This window comes from Limulus polyphemus, unplaced genomic scaffold (genome assembly GCF_000517525.1).
Source record: "Limulus polyphemus unplaced genomic scaffold, Limulus_polyphemus-2.1.2 Scaffold2726, whole genome shotgun sequence".
NCBI classification, from domain to species: Eukaryota; Metazoa; Arthropoda; class Merostomata; order Xiphosura; family Limulidae; genus Limulus; species Limulus polyphemus.
The window spans coordinates 110202-124275 of record NW_013668336.1 but is presented as its reverse complement, the minus strand read 5'-3'; the positions used below and the strand labels follow the sequence as shown (position 1 = coordinate 124275).

The 14074-nt window shown below is 33.6% G+C and overlaps 1 protein-coding gene across 1 annotated transcript in view; it reads right to left on the bottom strand.

Moving 5' to 3' along the window:
- Positions 1-14074, bottom strand: part of LOC106467746 (hemicentin-1-like) — a 71011-nt gene that overhangs the window by 8375 nt on the left and 48562 nt on the right. Inside the window, exons 2-12 of the mRNA XM_022395929.1 lie at positions 10100-10435; positions 8613-8912; positions 7896-8150; positions 7478-7759; positions 6921-7190; positions 4666-5004; positions 3978-4274; positions 3117-3302; positions 2587-2682; positions 2260-2271; positions 1563-1654 (exon numbers count right to left, since the gene is read on the bottom strand). Of these exons, the coding sequence (XP_022251637.1) occupies positions 1563-1654; positions 2260-2271; positions 2587-2682; positions 3117-3302; positions 3978-4274; positions 4666-5004; positions 6921-7190; positions 7478-7759; positions 7896-8150; positions 8613-8912; positions 10100-10435 (2465 nt within the window). The remainder of the gene's footprint in view (positions 1-1562; positions 1655-2259; positions 2272-2586; positions 2683-3116; positions 3303-3977; positions 4275-4665; positions 5005-6920; positions 7191-7477; positions 7760-7895; positions 8151-8612; positions 8913-10099; positions 10436-14074) is intronic.

The following is a 14074-nucleotide window of genomic DNA, read 5'->3' as shown; positions in this document are numbered from 1 at the left end:
CATTGTATTTAGAACTTAGTTATAAATACGACCTTCCTATGCCTATTGAAACACTGCATGAAAAAAACAAGCAAACTAGTAAAGAAAAATATTTTCAAGAAATGAAGTAAATGTTGGGATGGCTATTATCAATCCTTCAAAAACAATGCAAGCAAGATGATGGGCAAGAATTAACATATAGCAATATATATATATATATAACTATTCAATTACAATTAAGTTTAATTTATCCTATTTTTGTCTATTAACATTCTACTACACTGTGTCCCTGTCCTATTATGTAAGGATAATGCAAATACCATCCCAACTATCATGTTTGCATTGTTTTTTAAGGATTGATATTAGCCGTCACTACATTTACTTCTTTTTTTTGAAAAGTTTTTCTTTACTTGTAGGTAATATCTTATTCTTAAAACAATATAATGTTAACACAAAAATCTTACCATAACACTGTAAGTTCAAAATCAAAGCCTGTTTTATTTTCTCCATTTAAAACTTCAGGTCTACTTATTTTGTGACAGATATATCATATTCAGCAACATCAGTCTACTAATTTCCTAAATTAATGTTTTTTGAAATTATAATATTTTCTAGGATATCATAGTCCGATTTTAAAACTTCGAAACATATTATTAGTCTCTGAAACCACAAAACCATTTTATAATTATCCTAATTTTAAGGTGATAACATCCAAGAAACAATGCATGTAAAACACCAAAGCCACTTTCTAATTCTCCAGAAACAAAACTAGATGTAAACCATAATAACTTTCTAATGCTCCAGAAAGAAGACTAGATGTATAAACCACCATAATAACTTTCTAATGCTCCAGAAACAAGACTTGATGTATAAACCACCATAATAACTTTCTAATGCTCCAGAAACAAGACTTGATGTATAAACCACCATAATAACTTTCTAATGCTCTAGAAGACTAGATGTATAAACCACCATAATTACTTCCTAATGCTCCAGAAACAAGACTTGATGTATAAACCACCATAATAACTTTCTAATGCTCCAGAAACAAGACTTGATGTATAAACTACCATAATAACTTTCTAATGCTCCAGAAAGAAGACTTGATGCATAAACCACCATAATAACTTTCTAATGCTCCAGAAACAAGACTTGATGTATAAACCACCATAATAACTTTCTAATGCTCCAGAAACAAGACTAGATGTATGAACCACCATAATAACTTTCTAATGCTCCAGAAAGAAGACTAGATGTATAAACCACCATAATAACTTTCTAATGCTACAGAAAGAAGACTTGATGTATAAACCACCATAATAACTTTCTAATGCTCCAGAAAGAAGATTACATGTGAAACATTGTAGCCACTTTCTAATGTCTCAAAGAATAAAAATAACATATAAATGTATATCTATATTTCTGAGTCACTATGAAAATAAAAAACTTGAGTTAATTTAACTTTAAAATATTGATTTTTAATAAAAATTAAAATTGAGATAAACAATAACTGACCTCTGCAATATTATTAATGCTTTATTTACTCTTCTATGAAACATCTACAGGATAAAAGTGTCTCTCACCTTAGCAAGTAAACTGAAACTTGTAGGGCTCACTCGAAAAAACACATGGTGTGACCCCCTATCATACTGAGCAACAGCTGCACGAGGCATATCTAGAAGGACAATTTTGTGTAGATGTTTACATATCTTTATATGATATAGTAATTTTGAAACAAACATTAAAAGTAACATATTACAATGACAAAGTAACATTTAGTCATTAATTTGGTGTTATACTTTGAAAAATGATATGTTATATCCAACGGTGGCCGCAGAAAAAAAATTAGGGGGTCAAGTAACCCAAGTTTGAAAAAATTATGAAATCAAAATACAAATACTTTATGATTCTCCATATGGGCACCCATGGTTATATCCAAGTATTGAATGTAATATCAGTGTTTATTGAAAAATATATATCTGTCCAGTAAATTTTATTAAAGTTTGAAACTATTTTTTAAATTAGTGTTAATAAAGAACATATTTAGTTTGAGAAACTGTATCTTTTATGATATACTGTTAAATGAATGTTAGGAACACAACCTTTAAACATCCTATGCTTTACCAAATGGTATATCCAATTCAGTTATTTATATATAACATTTAATAATAGAAAAACAGATTACATTCTAATAAGCTTGTATTACAATTGATTGTGTATTCTGTGAATTACCTATTTGTATATAGAAAACTTAAGTCAGGAAATATTAATTCAGCTTACCTTTTAGGTTCACTGTAAAAAAAGGAAACAATACAACAATTAGTAATCATTTGGATTCTTTAGAAAAAAGTATAATTTTATTTAATTTTGCTATATAAAGAAATATTGGAGTTATAGGAAGTCAGTATTTTAGGTTAAGTAACATCAACATTAAATTTGTGAAACCAGCTATTTCACTTAATCTGCAATGAATAATAGTTCATTTTATTTTGTAAAATTTTATGTGACTTTTAAAACCTATCTGTTTATAACAGGATATAAAGTAATTGTTTACAAAAATCACAAATAAACACAACTGTCATACTTTTTTTAATTTATAAAAATTACCTTTTGTGGAAACAACTATATCATCAGAATATGGACTGTAACCACGTGGATTTACAGCCATGACTTTAAATCTGTAGTTAGTCTTTGACTGAAGTCCTAAATTTAAAGAGAACATTAATGAACTATTAATGATAAATTCAAGTTATCTAGCAACATCATTATTAAAAATATTACAATAAAAGTAATAAAGATTTAAGTTGTACTTAAGGAACACTAAAATACTATATTTTAGTATGATTTCTAGCTTATGCATTACTTTTCTATTTACTAGCTACCAATTTCTTACTTTTCTTTTAAGGAGAATAATAAAAGAAATAGGAGTCCATTATGCTGCTTCGTAACTACATTTTCAACTTATAACATAGTAGTTTTACATACATACAAGTTTACAAGGCAGTGAGCAGTGTTAACTGAATTTAAATGTGGGACTGCATAAGGAAAACTAATATCATAAATAAATTCTTAAAACTTATGATATTACATGATTACACTACGATAAAAAAAAGTACACCAATAAATAATTCAGTTACCTGTAATTTGACAAGGGTTCTGGTTACGACAGGATTCATTTTTGGCATGTCCTGTCTCAAGGTTTACGTATGTGACTATAAATTCTGTATTTGAAAAGCCTCCATTGAATCCTTCAGTCCATCTTAATGTGATTTGATTGGAGTTAACATCCATTACATCAAGACCTGTAGGTCTATCTGGGGCACCTGTAGAGAAGATAGTTATAAGAACACATTAAATGACACACATTATCAAACACTTTAGGATTTTTTTTTCAACAATTACATTAAAATTCTCCCTATCTCCATATTATCAATATTTGTTTTATCAGGCAAATTTAAGTCATTTCTTGGCCTCTCTATTCCAAATAAATGGCTATAATACTTTTGTTTTGAAAGAAAATTTTCAGCTATATATTCATTACCTAGCAATTTAATGTCTTCAGTACAAAAATTTATAATCCACAGTCTTTGAGACACATGTCACTGCTAATATAATTTATCCAATTAGAAAACGGAATCTTTATAGATATCCTCTGATTTATGTAATAAAGCTAATTTTTAGTTTATTTTTGACCCACTACAGAAGGTTTCACTTATTGCATAACCTCTGATAGGGGCATAACCAAAAGCTATATTATTTTATGAAAATTAATAACATCAACATTAATAGCAAAATTTGTATCAGAATGAAATAATACTGGGCTTACTATTGTCCGGTTTAATAAACACATGCATTCTATTTTCCCTAATCTGGAGACATAACCATATTATTTTTCAAAAATTAAAATAATAAAGGAATTATCAAATATGTTTAGGATTTCTTTATTCTACCAGAGTACAGGTATTTTAGCATAAAAATTGTGAAGAGGCTTTTATTACTTTTTCTGACAAGTTTTATGATGGTCTTTTCATCATCACCAACTTGATTCCAGGCTTGGCATGTGTAATCACCATAGTCTGAATCCTTCACATCCCTGATGGATAAAGATCCTAAGAAGATGTCCTCCCCAAGATCTGTAACATTGGTTCCATAATTTCCATAATTGTCCAAGATGCGTCCTTTGAAAGACCACTCAAAAGATGGCTCAGGATAAGCTTGCATCTTGCATTGTAGAAAAGCGGTTTCTCCATTGTCAAACGCCATGCGATTGTAAGTATGTCTAACAACAGGTGAATCTACACGAAATCGAACAAAACGTTTGTATTATTTTTCAGAAATCTCTGTTTATTCAAAATGTATACCAGTAGTAGTAACAAAAACTTTCCTGATATGACACAAGAAAAAATATCAAACTTATTTTGTTTTCGTTAGTGGTTTATTTTAACGAAACACATAACTTGCATATGTCACATGTAATGATGTAGTTAAATCATTTGATTTAGTTTTACTGTGCACAGTGTCAGCGCGTCTAACTCGTGCTAGTTTTTATCTGTTGCGAAACTAAGAACGTTCAACAGTGTTAGTTTGAATTCAAAACAAGCTGAATAAACTTTTAAAAAATGTCTATATTCTAAACGTTCTCATTAAAAAATTAGATTAAGGTACAACTAAAATAAAATGTCTTACGTTCTATTCGAAGCATCATTTCAGATTTTGCAGGTTCTCCAAATCCGTTCTTAAACTCACAAGTATATTGCCCTCTGTCGGTGAGAGAAAGGGTTTCTCGTGCTCTACCTGGACCTTGAAAGGTCAAAGTACTTTGCACAGAGTATGCATTCTTATCTTCTACATAGTCAGTAGTTTCAATAGAAAATAAATCTGTTTTCTCAGAAATTTCTTGTCCATTTTTTAGCCACTGGATCTTAGGTTTGGGCTTCCCACGAGCCTTGCAAGTAACACCGAAACTGGCATCTCCATCTCGCTTAATTACTTGCGGCCTCAAAGGTATCACAAGAGATGGTGGTTCTAATAATAATAATAAACTTATTACAACAACTAAATCTATAACACTCTGTTCATGCATATAAGTTCGGGTTAACGAAATTGACGACACATTTATAGCATAGTCTGTTTTCAACAAACAGAACTTTTAGGCATTATATATATATATATATATATATCAATGGTTTTACTTGAGTGTAGGTATTTTCAATTCATAACATGCCACAGCTATCATTAACCAATGGAACATTATAAACAAATAACGTCTATAAAAATTTATCATTTAAACCAAACAGGCCACTTATAATGATATCTACAATGTGAACGTTCCACAGTTAACAGGCTTGGGTTTCCAACAGCGGTTAAACTAATACGGGAGCCCAAATCATGTTTGCCTGGAAGGCAAGGTTTGTCTAGGTATCCGCATCGTAAAGTCATCGACCTCAGACTAAGAAGCATTATTATAAAGGCAAAGCAACTTAGTCTATATGATTATACATATTAAATAGTGCATAATATTTTTCCTATTGTAATCTATTTACGTGACTCACACACACACACACACACACACACATTTACCACAAAAACAGAACACACTACCTACAACCTGTAGGGGACATGCAGTTAACGCTGATCGCAATTTTAATTTATTTAAATGAGATACGGTACAATTTACAAAACTTTCCTTCATAACTCGTTCGCGGGGAGGGGGGACATATTTCTTTATTCATTCAGAGTATATATTGTTACGTCTCTAGTCGTTTGTTAATTTTCTGTAAAAATTCTTCCCGAGGAACTTCAGCGATACAAGTCCTTTCTTAAATAAAACTAGTTTGTTCTTTCTCAATACAACTTTGCAATACACAGAATTTCCACAGTCACTTTAACTTAAACACACACTGTAATTCACAACGATTCACGCCCTTTACTTACGGTCACTACCGCTCACTTGACTCAATTATCTGTCTCTATCTCCATCTATCTGCAATTCTCTATGCCGTCACTTCTCTCCACTTTATTTGCCGGATTTATATATTAAAATAGAGGGTGCCTAGAATGGGCTCGGGCCTTCATGATCCTTCTAGAATCTCATGACGTGTTACCAGCGTCACGTGACTTCCGGTGTCGTAACAATATACAGTGTATATATATTTAGATTTAGACTCTGCACCCCTGAAGAAATTTCTGTGGACAACAGGACAGTGTCGCATGAAAATACATCAGTTTGATCAATAATGTCTAATCTTTAACATTATCACCCTCTATTGGTAGATAAGTTATTATCACTTAGCCTTTAATTGTGTCATATAAAATTTTTGTTATTTGCTATCTCCGCTCATCTGCTGTATAAAAGATGATTACAGATAGTTAATAACGTTTCAACTTTCGGCTATTATTTACCAACGAATAGGGTGATTGACTGTCACATTATAACGCCTCCATGGCTGAAGGGGCGAGCATATTCAGTGACGAGATTTGAGCTCGCGACCCGCGAGAGTCAAGTGTCATACCATCAGGCCATGACAGGCCTATACATATGAAAAAGTTCTATATTTGAATTCAATCTTTCTATAAGGTGAAATAAAAATTCTTCTTTATGAATGGAAGATATTTGTAAAATTGTAGTCGCAAAAGTATTGTTCTACAACAGGTCGTTAGTTTGGATAATACATTATTTAGGCTCATGCATACCTCCGTATATTTCCACTGTAAGAAGTTTGAGGAATACTTTGTGTTTTTAAATTGCCATACTTCGTCCAAACGTTACTTACAATGAATAGTGAGGTAAATAGATGAATTTTTTTTAATAACATATTTCGACTGATACACTTGTATTACTTACCATGAGCAGTTGTGAGGTAAACAGGACCTTAATATTTTATGTGAATACTTGTAGTTTTTAAATGTCGTACTTCGAATGATACATAAACGTTACTTACCATGAACAGTGAGATAAACAGATCCTATGCTGCCTTGACCAAGAGGGTTCCGAGGCTGACAGTAGTACTGGCCTTCGTGACTCACGTGTATTGGTACGATAGTATAGTTTATCCTTCTAGCTAAGTTTGTACCTTCTTTACCTTCCTTCCACCAGCGGTACTCCGGTAGTGGCCATCCTCGAGGACGTGCTAAACAAGTCAACGTGAAAGGCTGTCCGGCTACAGCCACTGGGTTGTTGTTAGGGACAATTTCAACATCCCCAGGTTTGTCTGGAAACAAAGAAACGTTAACCATAATTAAACACTGACAATCAGCTAAATAAATAACGTTATCCATAGACGACTTCTTTACCAATGTTTGTAAATGAGTCAAGTTTTTAGACACAAGAAACTAAAAATGATGAATCACTTAAATGTATTATAATTTTCTTATGCATGCCATACAGATGATCCTAAGTATAGACATCACATTAGTATAATTATAGACAGGTTAAGTAATTCTGCGATAATTATATTGCAACACTGCACATCAGAAAAATGGTGGATGATTTTCTTACGTCGCACGTGAACAATAACGGTTGCGTTGCTTCTGGAATGTTCCCGAGTTCCAGAACCGGATGCCTCCAAAATGTTGGTTGCCTGGCAAATGTACTTTCCAGAGTCATCAGGAAATACTGCTTTAAGGTGCAAAGTGTCGCCGCTTTTCCGGAAAAAAGGGTCATTTTCTTTTAACCAGATCAACGAGTTGGGTGGTGGGTTTGAATCCACATTGCATTTTACTGATAAAGATTCTCCTTTTGATACTTCTTTCTGCTTGTCAACAGTGACTTTAGGTTCATCTAAAGAACGCAGAAGTAATAACGGTTATCTTTATTTTCGAAGGAAAAACAACAACCAATAGAAAATATATTAGTTAGTTAGTTGGAATCTGAAAACTAAAGCAATAAATAAACATAACATAACGATGCAACTCACATAAAACAGAAAGTTTAAGATCGGCTTGGCTGGCTTTTCCAACCCCGTTATCTGCGATACAAGTGTAAATTCCACTGTCATCTGGAGTTACACCTAAAATGGTGTGTTTGTGAGTGTTGGACAAAAGGTGGCCGTTTTTCATCCAACGAACAGAATGGACAGGAGGACTAGCTATAACAAAACAGGTCAGAACTGCATCTTTTCCGGCTAATACACTCAAAGGATTATAGGGCCCAAAGGATATTCTTGGGGAATCTAAAAAGTTAAAGAAGAAGGTGAGTGCTTTAATGATTAAAAATTACACAAGAATCCCCAAAAAGATATAATTTTCAGCTTATTTTCAGCACATAAGCTATGTTAATTTTAAGAAGCCAAATTTGAAAAGAAAGTAAAATTAAGCCAAATATTACATATTGGTGCTTAAAACCATATTATTTAAATATTAACATTTTTGCTTTCATAATTTACTTAAAACACATTTCTAAATTAGTTCTGTATAGATCATCATTTACCAGTATACAGGGTCAAAGTCTAAATAAATTACTTTTACACTAAATAAATGTTTCAGAATACTCTTTTACTAATCTAATATTTTTGTTAATACTGAAATAAGAAATGTTTAATATATTTTAAAGGCTACAAAATCATAGCTCAAATGTGCTGCAGAAACTAAATTAGATAAATATGTGAGGCTAAATCTTCCTTCCCTTTACTTACAATGAACTTTTAACGTATTACTGGTTTCTAATCTCTGTTCCTCAAGAATGGCTCGGTTCCACACAGTACACCGATAGATGGCACCGTCATCTTCCATTCTTGGAGATATTGTTAAGACGCTAGAGGTAGGCTTATCGCGCGATCCTCCTTTCCGAAGCTGACCTTGTAGTGGGGTTCCTTTCCTGTACCACTGGATGAGAGGATCAGGACTACCCCCTTCGCTAGAACATGTAAGAGTGAATGGCTCTCCTTCTCTCGCTGTAGGGTTAGTGGGAATAATGTTTGGTGGTCCTGGTGGGACTGGAAAAATTTGAATTGTTTCGATATATTACTAACTTCTGTCGTTAAAAATTATGAAGCTAAACGATTTTAGTTGATAATATGAAATATTCAATACTGTATTTTTTCAATAATAACATTTTGTTTACAAGAAAAATTATGGCAACATGAAAATATTTATAGCCTTTTCTGTTGGCTAACATTTTAATTAAAACACAGTAGCTCAGCGGTAATCTCAAAGACTTCTATCACTGAAATTCGAGGTTCGCTCCCTGCTACGCGTACACTGTACGACTTTGCATTCAAAAGAAACAAGCAGATTCACAGCGTTTAAATATTTGGAAATTATCAAGTTTTTTTACACATTAACAAGTACATAAGAATAGGTCTAGTATCATCTATGGGCTAGGACTGACCCAATAGTTATCGTGCGCGGAATGTTAATCCGAATATTAATAATTCGAGTCTCGTTGCCGAAAAAGCGCACTCCAAACTATAGGACCGCGAATGCGTTATAAGAGTGACGGTAAAATTCGGTTAGACAAGAGTTAGCGGTGGGTGGTGATGACTAGCTGCCTTCTCTCTAGTCTTACACTGCTAAATTAGGGACGGCTAGCGCAGATAGCTCTCGTGTAGCTTTGGGCGAGGTTCAAAAAACAAACAAACTAAACGAATGACTATGAGATGTCTCAGTTACTTGGTCAGTTACTACATTTTTCTTTAAGATATACTATGCATAGTTTGACTGCTGTTGAGCACAAAGCTACACAATGGGCTACCCGTGATTTTCCCACCACGGGTATCGAACTCGAATTTTAGCATTGTAATTCTGCAGACTTACTGCTGAGCCATTGGGGAGCTATACTATAACAGATGCCAATATGCCTAACTCGTTGTTTTCAGAATCACCAGTTATTCATTAATCTTTATCCAATACGTTGTATCATCTTGCTAAATCGTGATTGTTCTTTTTTAAAGTAGTTGCAAGAGAAATGAAATTCCCACGTAGCTTTCAGCGAATTTGTCAAATCGGCTAAATTTGTAGCATTGGAACTTTTTATGACTTTACGCGCAGTTTATGAAGTAAATATTTGTATGCTTTGAGTCATTGTTTACAAAAAGTACATAAAATACTGTGATAATATTTAATAGTTTCATTGAGATATTATGTAACATTTAATAGTTTCCAAGGTTCCATTTCTGCTTACTGAGGACTGTGACGGTGAAGGCCATGTTGTGGATGTCAGCTCCACTGCCCCCCTCCTTCAGTTTACATTCAAAATGACCATTGTCCGTGTCATAATTGGCGTGTGTGATAAAGAGATCATATCTGCCTTCACTCGGAGTAAATTCAACTTGGTAGTGTGGATCTAGGGCTACATCGCTGATAGCAGCATTATCTTTCCCATCCTTGTTTGTCCTGATCCAGTAGTATAAAACTTTCCCGGAAGATAGCGCTGGATTAAACCTACACTGGAGACGAACCATCTCTCCATTCACGACATCCTTGTTGACGCTTGGAAGAGAAATCACGGAGACTAGAACTGAAAACAACAAGAAAGGGGGAATTAAAAACATGACATGCTTATGTACCGAAACTGATCAAAAACACTTTGTTGTGCAACAATAATTAGGATTAAGTTGTTCCAACTTCAGTAACTTATTGATTAACTTATTTAGTTAACAACAACGCGTAATATCAAACTGCTACGAATATTATTAAGTTAAAGTCACAGATCTTCACAATAACTCGATCGAAGCATGAGCAGGTTCCTAATGTTATTATTATATACTTTGTCATTATATTAACTAAAATATCATTATTATATTTTATTATTTATTCTGATCGTACATAGAAATAAAACAAGTTCATTAACTGAAAAATTTAATTAATAACTTAAATGTAAGAATAGTTTTTTGGTTTAAACACACATCTACACAGTGGACTACATGTACTCAGTCTACCACGGTTATCGAAACCCGACTTTTAGCATCGTAATAAACCCAAAAGACTTATTGGTTCAGTGGATTAATTATCAGGGGTAGATGCGTTCAAATTACAAAAATAAATGAGAGATCTTGTGGTTTCAACCGACATTTCATACGTTGAAAACCTGTGGAACATTAGAATGACAGAAACACCTGGAAGGAACATTCCAAGTTAGATGTTGAGCATGCAGACGAAACCAAATTGTCTTAGGGGGAGTGGGGTATTTGCTGCATGCTGAAAGACTTCTCATTATAATTTAGATTAGCTGGAGGGGTTAGACTCGATTAGCTTGAGGGGTTAGACAGAATATGATGATAAGTTCAAAGTCCTTAGCTATTAAAACCTTATTTCACATTGAAATCTTTTATACAAACTAATTACTAGCATCGCTAGCGTATAGTGATTGGCTATTTTAATGAAACGTAGTTTAGAGAATATTTAAGGAAAAAAAAACAGGTTTCAAATGGCTTGAATCACTAACATTTATTGCTACGTGTAAAGTTTCAACGAATATTTACTTTCTTAAAGCATATATTACAATTTTTGGCGCGAAGGAGTATTTTCTGTTTAAAAACCGATTTGTCCTCTGAGAAACAACACTGTTGAATACAACTATTTTCAAAACTAAGACTAAATTCGTAGAAACCATACATGTTGGTGTGGCACACAGAACATCATCGTTTTCAATTCCTACGATTGAGAACAAAATATGCTAGCAGCTGCTGAACCTGGTGCCAGAAACGAAAAATAAGAGTTCGTTCTTTAAATGAAACGTTAAAAGGAAAGACAAAACATAAACTACGAACAAGAAGCCTCGAAAGTTTATTTGATAATATTCATAATGATGGAAAATTTGCACGCTACCATAATATGTTTCCATTAGCAGCTACTAAAATGCGCACCGTTGACTTACGGATACAAAATCACTGTTTCCCTCAAGCTGTGACTCACATTTTGTAGCATTTACAGCCTTACTAACAGAGTAATGGTGTGTATGAATAGAAGAGTGTACAGGATTCCCCCAATTCAACAGGATAGCTTCCACACGTTTTTGCAAGGCTAATGACATCCTGATCAATTGTAACAAAAGAAAAAAAAAACAGACTTTTAGAGAAGCACAAAGATGACTTCTGTGTGCATGGTTAACAACAGACTTGGAAGTATCATGGATTCCTGATGTATGAATTTTGCATCATTACACGACTACATGTTTTTAAAATAAAGTCCAAACTTAATTCATAATAACAAAAGAGAACAAGAAGAGCATAATAATACAACTTTAACTTGACTTCCAAAAAGATTACGTTCAAACCAGGTGAACAGATGAGGTAAAGCTCAAGTGATAACCTTTTTTAGATACTGTTATTTTGAAATATGAATATCATATCTATCTTTTTCTACACCCTTGGAAACAAAATTTCACAGGATGATGATCTCTGTGAATTCTGTCTTTTTTTTTCTCATCTCGACTTATCGTGAGATAAAACTGTTTTTCACAGGTCTTTTTATACCATGAACAAAAATGTTCCTCTGACGTTCGAAGCGTGACTTAGTCCCGCCTGCTAGCCATCTACCGGAGGGGATGTTATTACGTTATCTGCTTTAATATCGACTACTGGAACTACGTGAACTCAACACAATAGATGGTATAAAAAATGAAACAACGCTTGGCAGGAAAATTGCTTTCTTTACACTAGCAATCTGAAGATGCCCCGTGGTGAAGCGTAATGTCAAGTGCTCGTTAATGGATGTACTAACCTAATGAAAGACCTAATGACTTTGTTGAGGAAAAGGTCGTTGGACTTTTGGATGTTAATACTTGATCACAGGGGCGTCGCTAGGCGCTGGCACAGGGGCCCCGAAAGCCTAGTTGGTGTCTTGAAAAATCAGAATAGAAAACCACGATCGATATCATACTGAAACGTCGAAAGTTATCGCGCCTATGGACCAGAGCCCAGAATTTTTTAAGCACCTAGCGACACCTCTGCTTGACCATACGTATTTAGTAACACCTGCTGTACGTACGTGTTAATTAAGCCTTATTTTTCTGTGGGTTACGATTTCCTACTATGCTGAAGACATAACAAATAAAAAAAAATTAAAAGATGACTCGTTCGGACACCTGTCAAATATGTTAGAATTTCGTATCTGGCGACATCTGAAAATTACTAATATTTTTTACCCATTTATAATATGTACTGATAATTTTAATTATCACCATGTTCTCAAAACGATGTGCTGTGTTAGGCTTCTTTAGCTTTTCGCGCACAGACCCGTGTCGATATTTTTAACAGAAGAAAACCATATTTAGGGGTCTAACATTTTTTTATTTTGTTGCTTTGTGATAATAAAAAAGGTTATATAATTCTGCAATCTGCGTATATTTTATGCGTTTAGCCGTATGCAGCAAATAATGCGCATGGACACTAAAAGTTGCCATATTGCAAACCACGTGCATTGTTTGTATAAAGCACGTGCAGGTATCTACATATGTGTCTGGGCAGCGAAATATTGTACAATCATTTTATATCATTCCTTTACCCTTTGTTATCTAGCAAAAACTTAGTTAATAATCACGTTATCTTTCACAGAAATAATATACTCGGTAATTATTTTATTCACTTTCATTAAACAGAAAAAATGATAATTCATTTCACAGAATCACTTGGTGGAACAAAGACTGTACTTTGTGAAGAAGTATCACTCAGATAATTCATAATACCTTAAACAGTATGAAAACGATCTAAATAATCCAATTATCAATTACTACTAGAGAACAAGCAACACTGGTGATCCAAATATAGGTAAAATATAACTATAAATAATCCAAAATCCACAACCACATAGCGAAACTGTTAAACAGGGTAGAAAAGGAGCTATAAATAATCCAAAATCCACAACTACAGAGCGTCTTGTGATCCAAACCCATTGGCAGAGAAAGAGTTTGTTTTAGAACAAAGCCACATTGGGTTGCCTGCTGTGCCCACCTCAGGGAATCGAACCCCAGGGGACAGAGAAAAAGCAATAAATAATCAAAATTCAAACCAACAACTACAGAGCATCAGTGGTGATCCAAACCTATAGGTAGAGAAAAAGAACAGTAAGGGCTAGAGCGCGAGATTCCAAATACTGAACGTAAAAGAGATTATACATGTAAGCCTAATGTTCACACAAGTTGTTATATTATAAAAAC